At 32.1% G+C, this 12,372-nt stretch overlaps 3 protein-coding genes across 4 annotated transcripts; 1 reads left to right on the top strand and 2 right to left on the bottom strand.

The window, feature by feature from the left end:
• Positions 1–585: 585 nt before the first annotated feature.
• On the bottom strand, positions 586–3,491 carry LOC128882292 (protein SHQ1 homolog). Of its 2 annotated transcripts, XM_054133875.1 has the most exons (8): positions 2,975–3,491; positions 2,531–2,915; positions 2,045–2,449; positions 1,848–1,971; positions 1,612–1,775; positions 1,395–1,546; positions 1,253–1,300; positions 586–927 (listed from the first exon to the last, which is right to left on the bottom strand). In XM_054133875.1, the coding sequence occupies exons 1-8, from the start codon at positions 3,115–3,117 to the stop codon at positions 747–749; spliced, it is 1,602 nt and encodes a 533-aa protein (XP_053989850.1). In that variant the 5' UTR covers positions 3,118–3,491; the 3' UTR covers positions 586–746. The 2 variants fall into 2 exon arrangements, with proteins under 2 accessions (XP_053989850.1, XP_053989855.1); XM_054133880.1 differs by lacking the exon at positions 1,253–1,300.
• Positions 3,492–3,787: 296 nt separating this feature from the next.
• LOC128882255 (DNA-directed RNA polymerase I subunit RPA1) lies at positions 3,788–10,107 on the top strand. The gene is made up of 6 exons (XM_054133843.1): positions 3,788–4,087; positions 4,187–4,399; positions 4,545–8,887; positions 8,979–9,134; positions 9,197–9,500; positions 9,640–10,107. The coding sequence occupies exons 2-6, from the start codon at positions 4,216–4,218 to the stop codon at positions 9,771–9,773; spliced, it is 5,121 nt and encodes a 1,706-aa protein (XP_053989818.1). The 5' UTR covers positions 3,788–4,087; positions 4,187–4,215; the 3' UTR covers positions 9,774–10,107.
• Positions 9,940–11,859, bottom strand: LOC128882337 (thioredoxin-2). The gene is made up of 4 exons (XM_054133923.1): positions 11,722–11,859; positions 10,496–10,612; positions 10,292–10,405; positions 9,940–10,215 (listed from the first exon to the last, which is right to left on the bottom strand). The coding sequence occupies exons 1-4, from the start codon at positions 11,743–11,745 to the stop codon at positions 10,153–10,155; spliced, it is 318 nt and encodes a 105-aa protein (XP_053989898.1). The 5' UTR covers positions 11,746–11,859; the 3' UTR covers positions 9,940–10,152.
• Between the last annotated feature and the right edge of the window lie 513 nt (positions 11,860–12,372).

Here is a 12,372-nt window from a genome sequence, read left to right as displayed (position 1 = left end):
GTACGGACGTAACTAAGATGATACCACGGTAATAATTCCTAAAGTATTTTCTTGCAAATTGAGCCTTTCAACTACAAACTATTCGATACGTACAAAATGTAATCCATATCTTTATAAAACATTTTTAGGCTAAAAACACAGAGAATAACAATGACAATGCTTCCGATGTTGAAAGTGATGCATTAAAACCGAGTGTTGTAGATGCAGACTCGGACATGAGGATTAACAATAATGCCGATTCCGACGATGTTATGCAACATAAAATAATTGAACATTACAGTAAACTGGTGCCATGAATCTTTTATATTCTCCCATAGGTCAATAAATAAATAAGTCATATTTATTTTAGGAGTGTATTTTATTAAAAACATAACGTATACACTATACATGTTTACACGAATAGCTCTAAGAACCATATACAATACATTATTGTAAAACAGACACGAAACAGAATCTTATTTGTATGTTATTTCGATGGGCCTATAGAAATTTAATTGTAAAAACCGAGTAGTATCATTGTAAATTTTATAAATACTTTCATACATCTGTATATATAAATATGAATATTTGTGTGAACATACAAAATACAGTTAGAAACTTTTATTTGTACACTATAAGTAAATTAAAGCGTTTTAAACATATTACTGTTGGAGATGTTCGTTGGCGGTAAATCTTCGCTAAGATAAACACGTAAAAACATCAAATTTGTATATAATAGGTAAACATTAAATGCATACATATTTCATTCACTCTGGTTCACTTGCATCATCAGAGTCTAAATGACTACTATTGCTTGTAGTACTAGTACTCGAAGTACTACGTTTTGTATCGGACTCTGAATCTGTATCGCTGCTGTCGCTTGAAGTTTCCGAATCGGACTCTGAGTCTGTGTCGCTGCTGTCGCTTGAACTCGAGCTACTCGATAACCTGGGTAAAACATTAGTAATATATAAATTATATAAAATAATAAATTCTATATTTTTTTTTAGTGTGCATCTTTCGCCATGCGAGGTGTGCAAACATAGTGGCAAATTGTTATTGCTACGCATCATTGACGTTGGATTTGCAGATTGATGTTTAAATAATTCTTCAAAGAGAAGTGCATTTTTAGTTAGTGTATTACATTAGCATTTCTTAAATAAACGTCCACAATATATATAAATATTCCATTCAACCATTAAGGTATAAACGATTAAGCCTTGTTAAGTAACAGAGTTATTAATATTCAAAACAATTCTATTGAAATACTTACACATACTTTAAAGAATGTTTATCATGAATGTAGTATATAGTCTTTAGCCTTTAAAATAAAATTATAAAACGTACAGACATATAGTATTCTTAATTAATTTTGGCTTGAAAAATACACAACGAATTTTTTAGGTTATACTTACTTATCTTTATCGTTGTTATTAATAGTTAATTCATCTAGTTGGTCCATCATCTCATGAACAAAATTTTCTATAATGAGATCTTCTGTAACCGAATAAGCTGCTTGTTCTAACTCTACTAAATCAAATCCCATTTCTTCCTTAGTTGGTTGAATCTTGGGAAGAACACGTGTATCTTAGTATTATTCTAAATCTTGTTCATCAGTAATTATATACTTACATCAGTTATTAGCAAGTCCAATGATTCTATCAGAGATTCCTGAATTTGTTGTAGCCAAACTAAATAATCTTTTATATACAGTTGATTTAATATATACCGTGGTTCGCACGAATTATTGAACAAACTATGTATTTCACAAAAACGTTTAATGATATACTTTTTACCTAATAAGGAAACATATAAAATATAAAATAAAAGAAATAGGTTTAGTAAATGTTACTTCACTTTTTACTTACCCAATTTAATAACCTTCTTCACATCCTCAAAAACTTTTATAGACAGATTCCAATTTCTATATAGCGGATAACACAATGACCTTCTAAAACATGCTATTACAACTTCTTTTGGGTCCGTGAAATCCTAGAAATGTTTCAAAGATGTAACATGACACGGTTCAAATTAATGTCAGCATATCTGGAGAAACTGTGCATACCTCAAACCAAGATAAAGTAGAACTTAATTTAGCAATAGTCCAACTGCTTTCAACTGTACTTTCTCCCAATGTTGTTCTATGATTGTAACAACTACCAAATAAAATATCAACTAAACTTAAAAGTAACTTGTGTGTTTCTTTATTGCTTAATAAGTACTCTTTATTTGGAAGTTCTTTTAATAAGTCAACTTCTGATTCATTCAATGAAATACTTTCTTTTTCCAAGGTATCCCATTCTGCTGTAAATGATATGTATGGTTTTATATACTCTGGTTGCATAAGATCTGCTAAATAATGCTCTTCATTAAAATCTGAAAGTTCTCTTTTTTCTCTTAAATTTCTCCGTTTAGCCTGAGGTGTTGTATCAGGCATTGGAAGATCTATTATTTCTTGAATCCATGCCACCTATAATTTAAAAAAATATAGATTATAACTGATTCTCATAGAACAAAATGATATATAACTATTACAGTTTAAACTATATACCTCAAAAGCTACTAAAGCTTCAGATACTTTATTTGCAAAACCATATTTCGGGGAACCAGTTAAAAGAGGAATAATTTCTGTAGGATTATTTTGGTCTATATACCACTCATCTCCATTTGTGTTTTCATTATCTACTGTGGAATCATGCTCATTTGAACTGTCATTAATATCTTCTGAATTAGCTGATGGATTTCCAATTACTTCAATATTGGGAACGATTGTATTTTTCTTTTTTGGTGGTGCTAATAATGTAGTTATCATGTCTAAATTTTCAAAATATTCCCCTTTTGTCACTTTTGTGAATCTCAAAGAGAAATCTCCTTTTTCCCAATCATATGATCCAAAAGACATGTCATTTTCCTCAATTTCGCCAGGAAGTTTTAACCTGAAATAAACAACTTGGTAGTGGAAAAACTTCATAGTGTTTTAAAATAAACACTTTACCTTAAATAATATGGTGTGGAATAAAATCTAAAATCTGATCCATCAACATAAACTTCTGTATCTTTAACATTGGCATATGGTGCATGAATTATTATTGCCACTTCCGCATCGGTTTGTGTTATTTCAAACCGTGGTGTCAACATTTTTACAAAAACTGATTACAAGTTGTACTTCTGTTAAGTACAATAATATTTTATACTTATGCAAAAATAAACTGTCCGGTGAACATAAAATAACAATGTACCAATATAGACATTGGAATGTAACATGTATTAGTAAACGTTTTTCGGATATTTATATACTACAAGGTATGAGTTTTTTTATTATAATTCCGCAAAAATTACATTTACAATATTACTATGATAACCGAATAAAACCTCTACAACATTTCACATACAATTTCATACACGTAAATTACATTTAAAAATGTTAAATTCATTTGATTTGATCGATTTGTTATTACGATGACGTTCCAGATGATGTTCTCGCCACTGCACTCCACTATACTAAATTAGTATAGTTAAATGGGTTTAATATTAGTGGTGCCATCGGCGGAAACATGCCTAAGTTTGTAATGAAAATAGTTCCTGCTATTTCTGTAAGATAACGTCACTAAGTTAAGTTTTTGTATTTATTACTGCATGTACATATAAGGAATCAGGCAAATGTTTAAACATTATATTGAAATCATGTATGACAGTGTTATAAAGCAAAGAATCGTTTGAATTACAGAATATTTGATTAAAGGTATCAGTTTTACCATCTTACAGAAACAGTGGGACTATTTTCATTAAAAACTTGGGTGTTTTCCCACTAATGGCGCCAGTAGTACTAAAACTAAATTAGTATAATTCACTCGTGAACAATCGACGTTACTATCGATTTTCGATTAGTCGAGAATCGACCAATTTTCCGCGTCAGTATTTATATTGTCAATATCATTCAAAATTGGTGAAATACCATGTGGTGGAAACTTCATAACCTAAATTGTCTGTAACTTGTTCACCGGGGGAACATTGTTTTGAAAATGCAAGACGTCATTAATGTGACTTATATAGATTAAGTACCTTATACAAATAACATTTTATTTTGTTTAGCAAAAGTATATTACAGGTACGAATAAAATATTTGTTTGTTATTATTGAAAAATACATTTTTCTGTTAGGTGTTAACATGTTTGTCAGAATTATAGATATGTCGATTTTGTTTTAGATATCTAAAAAAGTGAAACGTTCATAAAAATGGCACAGAATAAATATCGTGCACCACGTTTAACTCCAAAGCATTTAGATCCAAAATGTTTAATGTTTTCTATGTTCACTGCAAATGATATAAGGAATTTAAGTGTTACTAAAATAAGGACACCTTTATCATTTAATATATTAGGACATCCACTGAAAGGAGGATTATATGATCCAGCACTAGGTAAATAAATAACTGTTTGAGTATAAATTATTATAAATAATGTTAGCTATAACTTACAAATATTATACTGTAATGACTTATCAATTTTCCAATTATATGAGACAAATTAGATCCAATAATTTATATATTTTATTTTATACATTAGGTCCCCTTATAGAAAGTTCAGATCCATGTGGAACATGTGGATGCAATGTATACAAATGTCCAGGTCACTTTGGACATATAGAATTACCTATGCCAGTTGTGAATCCTTTGTTTCATAAAGGATTGTACACATTGCTTAAACTAACATGCTTAAGCTGTTATCTTATGCACATTCCAGCTTACGTAAAGCTATTGTTAGGTGCAAAACTGAGATTACTTCAGCAAGGATTTCTTAGTGATGTAGATGGTTTGGAGCAAGAAGTAATGGTTGTTGTTTCCAATTCGAGCAGTCCTTATGAAGTTGATCTGCAATCTGTTCAAAATATTATTGATAATTATACAGAGAATCTTATTAATCAATTAAGATTCAATCAGTCAATTATACCATACAATGAAATTCAATTAAATACAAAAAATATCAATATGCAGTGGCACACATACGTAGAAAAGATTCTCAAGCAATATGTACCACCAAAAATTTGTGTAAATTGTCATCAACCTATACCAAAAATCACAACATTAAAGAATAAAATTATGACAACTAAAGTGCCTAATACAGTCCCTGAAAAGGTACATTCACGTGGAGTTGTTCATAAATTAGAAACAGTTATGATAATGCCAGATCAGTCTAAGGATTTTCTCAGAAAACTCTGGGAAAATGAGAAAGATTTTCTCAAAGTAATTATTCCTTGTTTTGGAACAGTAGACATTGAATTTCCAACCGACATATTTTTCTTTGAAGTAATACCAGTTCTACCACCAATAGTTAGGCCAGTTAATTTTGTTAATGGCCAAATGATCGAGCACCCGCAATCGCAAGTGTACAAAAGTATTATTCAAGACTGTCTTGTTCTTAGAAATATTATTCAGACAATTCAAGATGGAGATACAAATCAATTACCAGAAGAGGGTAAGCTTGTTTTTGAGCAAATAAAAGGTAATACAGCAATTGAAAAGTTGCACAATGCTTGGCAAAGTTTACAAGTAAATGTAGATCACTTAATGGATCGCGATTTGAATAAAACAGCGGACTCTGCAAATTGCCAAGGATTAAAACAAGTTATAGAAAAAAAGGAAGGAGTGATTAGAATGCATATGATGGGTAAAAGAGTCAATTTTGCAGCTCGTTCGGTTATTACACCTGACCCTAACTTGAACATAGATGAAATTGGCATTCCTGAAACCTTTGCTCTAAAATTAACATATCCAGTACCTGTTACACCTTGGAATGTTGTACACTTAAGACAGTTAGTTTTGAATGGTCCTGATGTCCACCCTGGCGCGGTAATGGTTGAGAATGAAGATGGAAGCATACAACGTATTTCTACTAGCGATACTGTACAAAGGGAAGCTATTGCAAAACGTCTTTTAACGACAAGTGATAAAGCAAACAAGTTTTTTAAGGGTATTAAAATTATACACAGGCATTTACAAAATGGGGATGTTTTATTACTGAATCGTCAACCGACATTACACAAGCCTAGTATAATGGCCCATAAAGCACGTATTTTAAAAGGAGAAAAAACACTACGTCTTCATTATGCTAACTGCAAAGCTTACAATGCAGATTTTGATGGTGATGAAATGAATGCACATTTTCCTCAAAATGAACTAGCTAGAAGTGAAGGATACAATATAGCAAATGTATCCAATCAGTATCTTGTGCCTAAAGATGGTACACCATTAAGTGGTCTTATTCAAGATCATGTGATTTCTGGTGTTCGTTTAACAGTAAGGGGAATGTTTTTTTCTCGCGAAGATTATATGCAATTAGTCTATGCTGCTTTATCTACGATGCAGGAAAATATAATACTCCTTCCTCCTTCCATTATAAAACCGATACCTTTGTGGTCTGGCAAACAGATCATATCCACTATTATCATTAATATTATTCCATTAAATAGAGCTCGTATAAATTTAACATCAAAGGCAAAGATCAGTGTAAAAGAATGGCAAGTTAAGAAAGCGCGGCGTTGGAAATGCGGTACTGAATTCTCAGATCCTGCAATGATGTCAGAAGCTGAAGTTATTATACGAAATGGAGAATTACTGTGTGGTGTACTTGATAAAACACATTATGGTGCGACTCCGTTTGGTCTTATACATTGTGTCTTTGAACTGTATGGTGGATCATCCTCTACAAAATTATTAAGTGCCTTTGGTAAACTGTTTCAATCTGGGTTGCAAAGAAACGGATTTACACTTGGCATTGAAGATATCTTATTGTTAAGAGAAGCAGACACTAAACGTAAAGAAATTATTTCCAACTGTAGAAAGATTGGAGGAGATATTCACAGATCGATACTAGAATTACCCGATGATACACCAATGGAAGTAGTTACAGCTAAAATGGAAGAATCTTTTTGGCATAATCCTAAGTTTCGTGCACAAGTCGATCGAAAGTATAAAAGTGCATTAGATGTTTACACTAATGATATAAATAAAACATGTTTACCAGCTGGCCTTTTAAAAAAATTTCCAGGTAATAATTTACAATTAATGGTTCAATCGGGTGCAAAGGGTTCTACTGTAAATACTATGCAAATATCATGTTTGCTTGGTCAAATTGAGTTGGAAGGAAAAAGGCCTCCTTTAATGATCAGTGGAAAAAGTCTTCCAAGTTTTCCTGCATATGATCCAACACCAAGATCTGGTGGTTTTATTGATGGTCGATTCATGACTGGTATTAAACCTCAAGAATTTTTCTTTCATTGTATGGCTGGTCGTGAAGGTCTTATTGATACTGCTGTAAAAACCAGTAGATCAGGATATTTACAACGTTGTCTTATTAAGCACCTTGAAGGGTTAGCTATTAATTATGATTCGACGGTACGCGACTCAGACGGTAGTTTAGTACAAATTTATTATGGAGAAGATGGACTTGATATACCAGGCTCAAAATTTCTAACAAAAGAACAGATAAGTTTCTTAATAGATAATAAAAATGCTATTGTTAACGAAGAGATGGTTAAAAATCTGAAGCAGGATTCAAATACAGCAAACATCTTGAAATTATCGAAAAAAATAAAGAAATGGATAAGCAAAAATGGACACGCATTACAGAAAAGTAGAGTTAGTCCATTTACGAGATTTTCTACGGAGAATAAGAACATTAAGAGTTCAAAATTTAAGATAATTGATGAAAATAGTGGACGAAGTAAAGCTGCACTTTCACTTATGAGAAAATGGATAAGAACTACTGAAGAAGATAGAAAACTTATTTATGCTCAATGTACCAAGTGTCCTGAACCAGTAATAGCAAAATACAGACAAGACATAGATTTTGGTGTACTCTCAGAACGATTAGAGAATTTAATAGATGAGTACACAGCTAATAAATCTAAAAATTCTTCGATAAGAAAGAGTGATTTAAGAGATCTTGTGTCCATGAAAATAATGAAAACTGTTTGTCCACCTGGTGAACCTGTAGGTTTATTAGCAGCACAATCAATAGGAGAACCTTCGACTCAGATGACTTTAAATACTTTTCATTTTGCTGGTCGTGGAGAGATGAATGTTACATTGGGTATACCTAGGTTACGCGAAATACTTATGATGGCATCCAAAAACATTAAAACACCTAGCATGGAAATACCATTTAGAAAAGATATAAAAAATGTAACAAAACGTTCAAACAAGCTGAGACTAAAGCTAACCAAATGTACTTTATCAAACGTTTTAAATGATATTACAATAAATCGGAATTTGGAACAAGAGCCAAATAGACGATTGCTATATACTATGACTGTCAAGTATCTTCCCCACAAATCCTACAAAGGAGAATTTTGTGTACAACCACATGAAATACTAAAAACGACAGAAGAAGTATTTTTCAAGGAAATGTTTAAAGAAATTAAGAAAGTTGCAAAAGTAACTGGTGCCTTATTACATGTTGAAGAAGAAAGGAAATCTATGTATGAAGATGATGCTTTATTAGATCAAGTTGAGCCAGATGAAGGGACAGAATCTGCAGTGAAAGCACGAACAAACTTAGGAGAATTGCATGAATCTTCAGATGAAGATGAAATAGCAGAGGATGCAGATGCAACGTTGTCGCGATCAATTTCTCGTCATAAAGAAAATCAAGAGTACGAAGATCCAGAAGAAGAGGAAATAGATGATACAATCGACAAAGATGATAATCTTATGGAAAATGACAATGAACAGTCCAAGAATAAAGAACAAGAGGAAGAAGATGATGAAATAGATAATAAAAAAGTAGGGTATGGTGCAAATGAAACATTTAATATGAAAAGAAAATTAGATGTTACAAATATGTATGTTCATGGAGTGGCATATGACTTTGATGAAGATAAATATTCATGGTCCAAATTAACATTTTGGGTAAGTACTATAAGAAATTAAAGTTATTTTTTATAAGTTATTTCTAACTATATCTTCTTGAGATACACATATTATGATTTTTATTTTTCAGTTACCGCTTAAAATGATAAAATTAGATTTATCAACGATAATTAGAAATGTGGCAAATAGAGTTGTTTTAACAGAGGTGCCATGCATAAAACGTGCTTTTACATTTCAAAATAATAGTGGAGATACTATTCTCAAAACTGATGGCATAAACATAATAGTAAGTGTAAATTTTATATATTTGATCAGTTCATATTAACTATATATCTTTCTGTATTATAGGAAATGTTTAAACACGACAAATTATTGGATTTAAATAAATTGTATTCCAATGACATTTATGGTATTTCCCAAACGTATGGTATCGAAGCTGCTAATAGAGTAATTGTAAGAGAAGTCAGAGATGTGTTCAAAATGTATGGTATCACAGTTGATTCCCGCCATTTATTATTAATTGCGGATTACATGACTTTCGATGGCAGATTTCAACCTCTTAGTCGCAAAGGAATGGAAGACTCGGCTTCTCCTTTGCAGCAAATGAGCTTTGAAAGTTCCTTGAATTTCTTAAAAAATGCTACATTGCAAGGTAAGAAAAAAAATACATGTCGAATTGAGTAGCCTCCTCCTTTTCGAAGTCGGTTAAAAACAAAATTTAATTTGGAGCACCTTTTTATGAAAAACGAATAGTTATAGAAGATCTTTGAACGCATGAATTTTTTTCACAGGAAAACGGGATAACTTAGTATCTCCCTCTAGCCGATTAATGCTAGGTCAACCATGTAAGTCCGGTACTGGAGCATGTTCACTATTAGTGAAAATACAAAAACAACCAGAGTCCACTTTGTCAGTAGGTGCATAACTATAGAAATAGGAAATATATTAAATGATATTGTTTTATAGTGGAAACAATGAATTAATTGTACACAATCATGTAAATAAATTCAATTTTTAATAATAAACTTTTATATCCTATCTTTTTTACACTACTAGAACATAATAAAATGGAAATAATTATATCGTGCATAAACGTTTATAAGCTGATTATATTTTATTTTGCAACAAAATATGTATAATAAAACTGACAATGTATTATCAAAAAATTCTCTGTTTTCTTCAATTTTTCGTACAAGTAAAACACAACATTGCCTTTAGCAATCATCTGATTTTTAAAGTCTCTATCAAGTAGTGCCAATCAATAAACAATTCTGCTTAAAAATATTTATATTCAAATCGATTATTCACTTGTGCTGTAGAATTGTGCTTTTGAGTTTTTCATAGTTAGCACCAGAGAAACTCTCCACCTGAAATAAATTTTAAATGTCAATTCTTAGCTGCTCTTCTTGTTGATTTAACATAGATGTTAATTTAAAAGCATACCTGTTTGCCATTTTTAAGTAATATAAAGGTAGGCATACTGGTGATTTTATATTTCTCTGCAACATCTTCACATTCGTCTACATCTACTTTCAAAAACATAACATCTGGCATTTCCTATTTAAAAAAAAAAAAAATACGATTTAATAAAAAAAAGTACTTAATTTTCCAAATAGGGATATTTTTATATAAAAAAAATTATCTAACCTTTGACAACTCCTCAATTTTAGGTGCAATCATCTTGCAAGGACCACACCATGTAGCATAGAAGTCAATTACAATTAACTTATCTCCAGCTGATGCGAGCTTGCTCTCTAGATCTTCCTGTAAATGTAACAAATATTATTTTCTATATCTGAATATAGAAAAAATAATATAAATTTCCAATAATAAACTTCCAAGAATAAAATTCAACATTATAAGAAAAATGAGAAAGGAGAAAAATGTTTCCCATAACACTTAATATAGTAAGAACTTTAAAGATCAATCATATGATTTAAAATCAATAAATCATGGTACAGTGACATTTAATTATTGGGTGTTATGCGCATATATATCATCGCCGATTGCAGGCTGTTTCTATCAATTTGATAGAGTAAATTAGACGCTCGCTAAAATTAACGCGTACCATGTTTTTTACCGTCATTGGCAACTCTGAATAACGAACGCAATTAAAAATACAAGATGCTTATTTATCATTCGTACGTAATTATCAGAGAAGAAAAGACGAGATATTTCGTAATCTGTAGCAAAGATAATTAAATCTAGATAAAATCTCGAAAGATCGGGTCAGAGATTAACTTACGATCCGTTAACTTTTCAGTAAAAAGTACAGTATGAATATTGAAATGAAATTCAACTTCGCGTCGAACGAATAACTACGGTGTTTTCATTCATAGTTTATAATTTCGAATAAAATTTCGCCCATCTGCCGGGAAATGATGCGTTACAACGTGGCGCTCGTTAAAAACCATCTGCTCGCAGAATCTCGGTTGAAATGCATGCGTGAATACGGCAAATAATTTCAATGTCCCGGTCTACGTTTATGCATAATTGAAATTGTTTATCGTTGACGTAATCGCTACACGAACGCCACACTCGACGATGATCAACGTAAATGTTCAGCGGCGCTTTGCGCCGGCACGACTCGTAATCGCAATTACATACGTTCCAAATGGAACCTTTCCATTGTAATAGAAGGAAAATTCCTCGCGGTCCTTGCGGGCGGGAATTAATTCTTTCAAGGTCAACCAGTTTCGCAGAAAGCGTAATTCTATGAACCGTATTATGGCCGAAATTCAATCATCGATTTACTCTACTTTCGAAGACAATTAGCATAGTCATTATCAAAGTCCAAGAATCTCGAATGCGGAGTACGGGAATGTTAGCACGAATACGAAACCAAAAATGTAATAATAGTTGTCGTTACTCACAGCGTTCTCAACATGGATAGCCATTTTTATTCCGTCTAGGAACAGAGTTTATCTAGGTACAAGCACAAGTAGCAACGTGTCAACCGTTCAGAGACTTCGTTAACGACTGAGCTTGGACTGAGCGCTGTGACGGTGAGCGTGAATCCTTCGGTAGTCGTTTCTCCCCTCTCGCGCTCAATCTTCCATGTTTTCCCTTCTCCTCTTTTAATACTTAGATGGAGATACTATGTTTTCTCGCTTCAATACTTGAGTGCTTTGGGTGGTGCCGGGATCGACTTCGACCGCATGGTTAGGCCAATAATGCGCCAACGACGCATTATGCTTCTATGGGTCCCACCACAAAATGGAATTCGAAGGCCCCATTTCAAGAGAAGACGAACAAAGAATTTTCTTCAATTCGATTTCACTCTCTTGGAGCAACAAAAATAAATTACGTAACACGAGAGACATGTCTGACAGTAATTTAGAAATAATACACATTCCTGCACCTAATGTAATTTGGACTTTTCTTATCTAAGGGAATTTTTGGTGTTTCCACCCTAGTGTCTTTTCTGTTTTCCTCTGTACGTCTTACGAACTAAATAACGAAGATGAGTTACCTCGGATGTTCGAAAAAAAATCAATTTCTTCATTGTAGATAATATCTTAAAA

Source organism: Hylaeus volcanicus, chromosome 1, assembly GCF_026283585.1.
Source record: "Hylaeus volcanicus isolate JK05 chromosome 1, UHH_iyHylVolc1.0_haploid, whole genome shotgun sequence".
In the NCBI taxonomy this organism is placed as follows: Eukaryota; Metazoa; Arthropoda; class Insecta; order Hymenoptera; family Colletidae; genus Hylaeus; species Hylaeus volcanicus.
This window is presented reverse-complemented; position numbering and strand designations above follow the sequence as displayed.

Coding starts and splice junctions, on each gene's coding strand:
- LOC128882255 (XM_054133843.1), top strand. CDS start 4,216: ATGGCACAGAATAAATATCGTGCACCACGTTTAACTCCAAAGCATTTA. Junction 4,400..4,544: donor ATTATATGATCCAGCACTAG/GTAAATAAATAA, acceptor TTTATACATTAG/GTCCCCTTATAGAAAGTTCA. Junction 9,135..9,196: donor CTGATGGCATAAACATAATA/GTAAGTGTAAAT, acceptor TCTGTATTATAG/GAAATGTTTAAACACGACAA.
- LOC128882292 (XM_054133875.1), bottom strand. CDS start 3,117: ATGTTGACACCACGGTTTGAAATAACACAAACCGATGCGGAAGTGGCA. Junction 2,916..2,974: donor TCCACACCATATTATTTAAG/GTAAAGTGTTTA, acceptor TGTTTATTTCAG/GTTAAAACTTCCTGGCGAAA. Junction 1,301..1,394: donor AATAACAACGATAAAGATAA/GTAAGTATAACC, acceptor TTTATTTTAAAG/GCTAAAGACTATATACTACA.
- LOC128882337 (XM_054133923.1), bottom strand. CDS start 11,745: ATGGCTATCCATGTTGAGAACGCT. Junction 10,613..11,721: donor CTATCCATGTTGAGAACGCT/GTGAGTAACGAC, acceptor TTACATTTACAG/GAAGATCTAGAGAGCAAGCT. Junction 10,406..10,495: donor AAATTGAGGAGTTGTCAAAG/GTTAGATAATTT, acceptor TTTTTTAAATAG/GAAATGCCAGATGTTATGTT.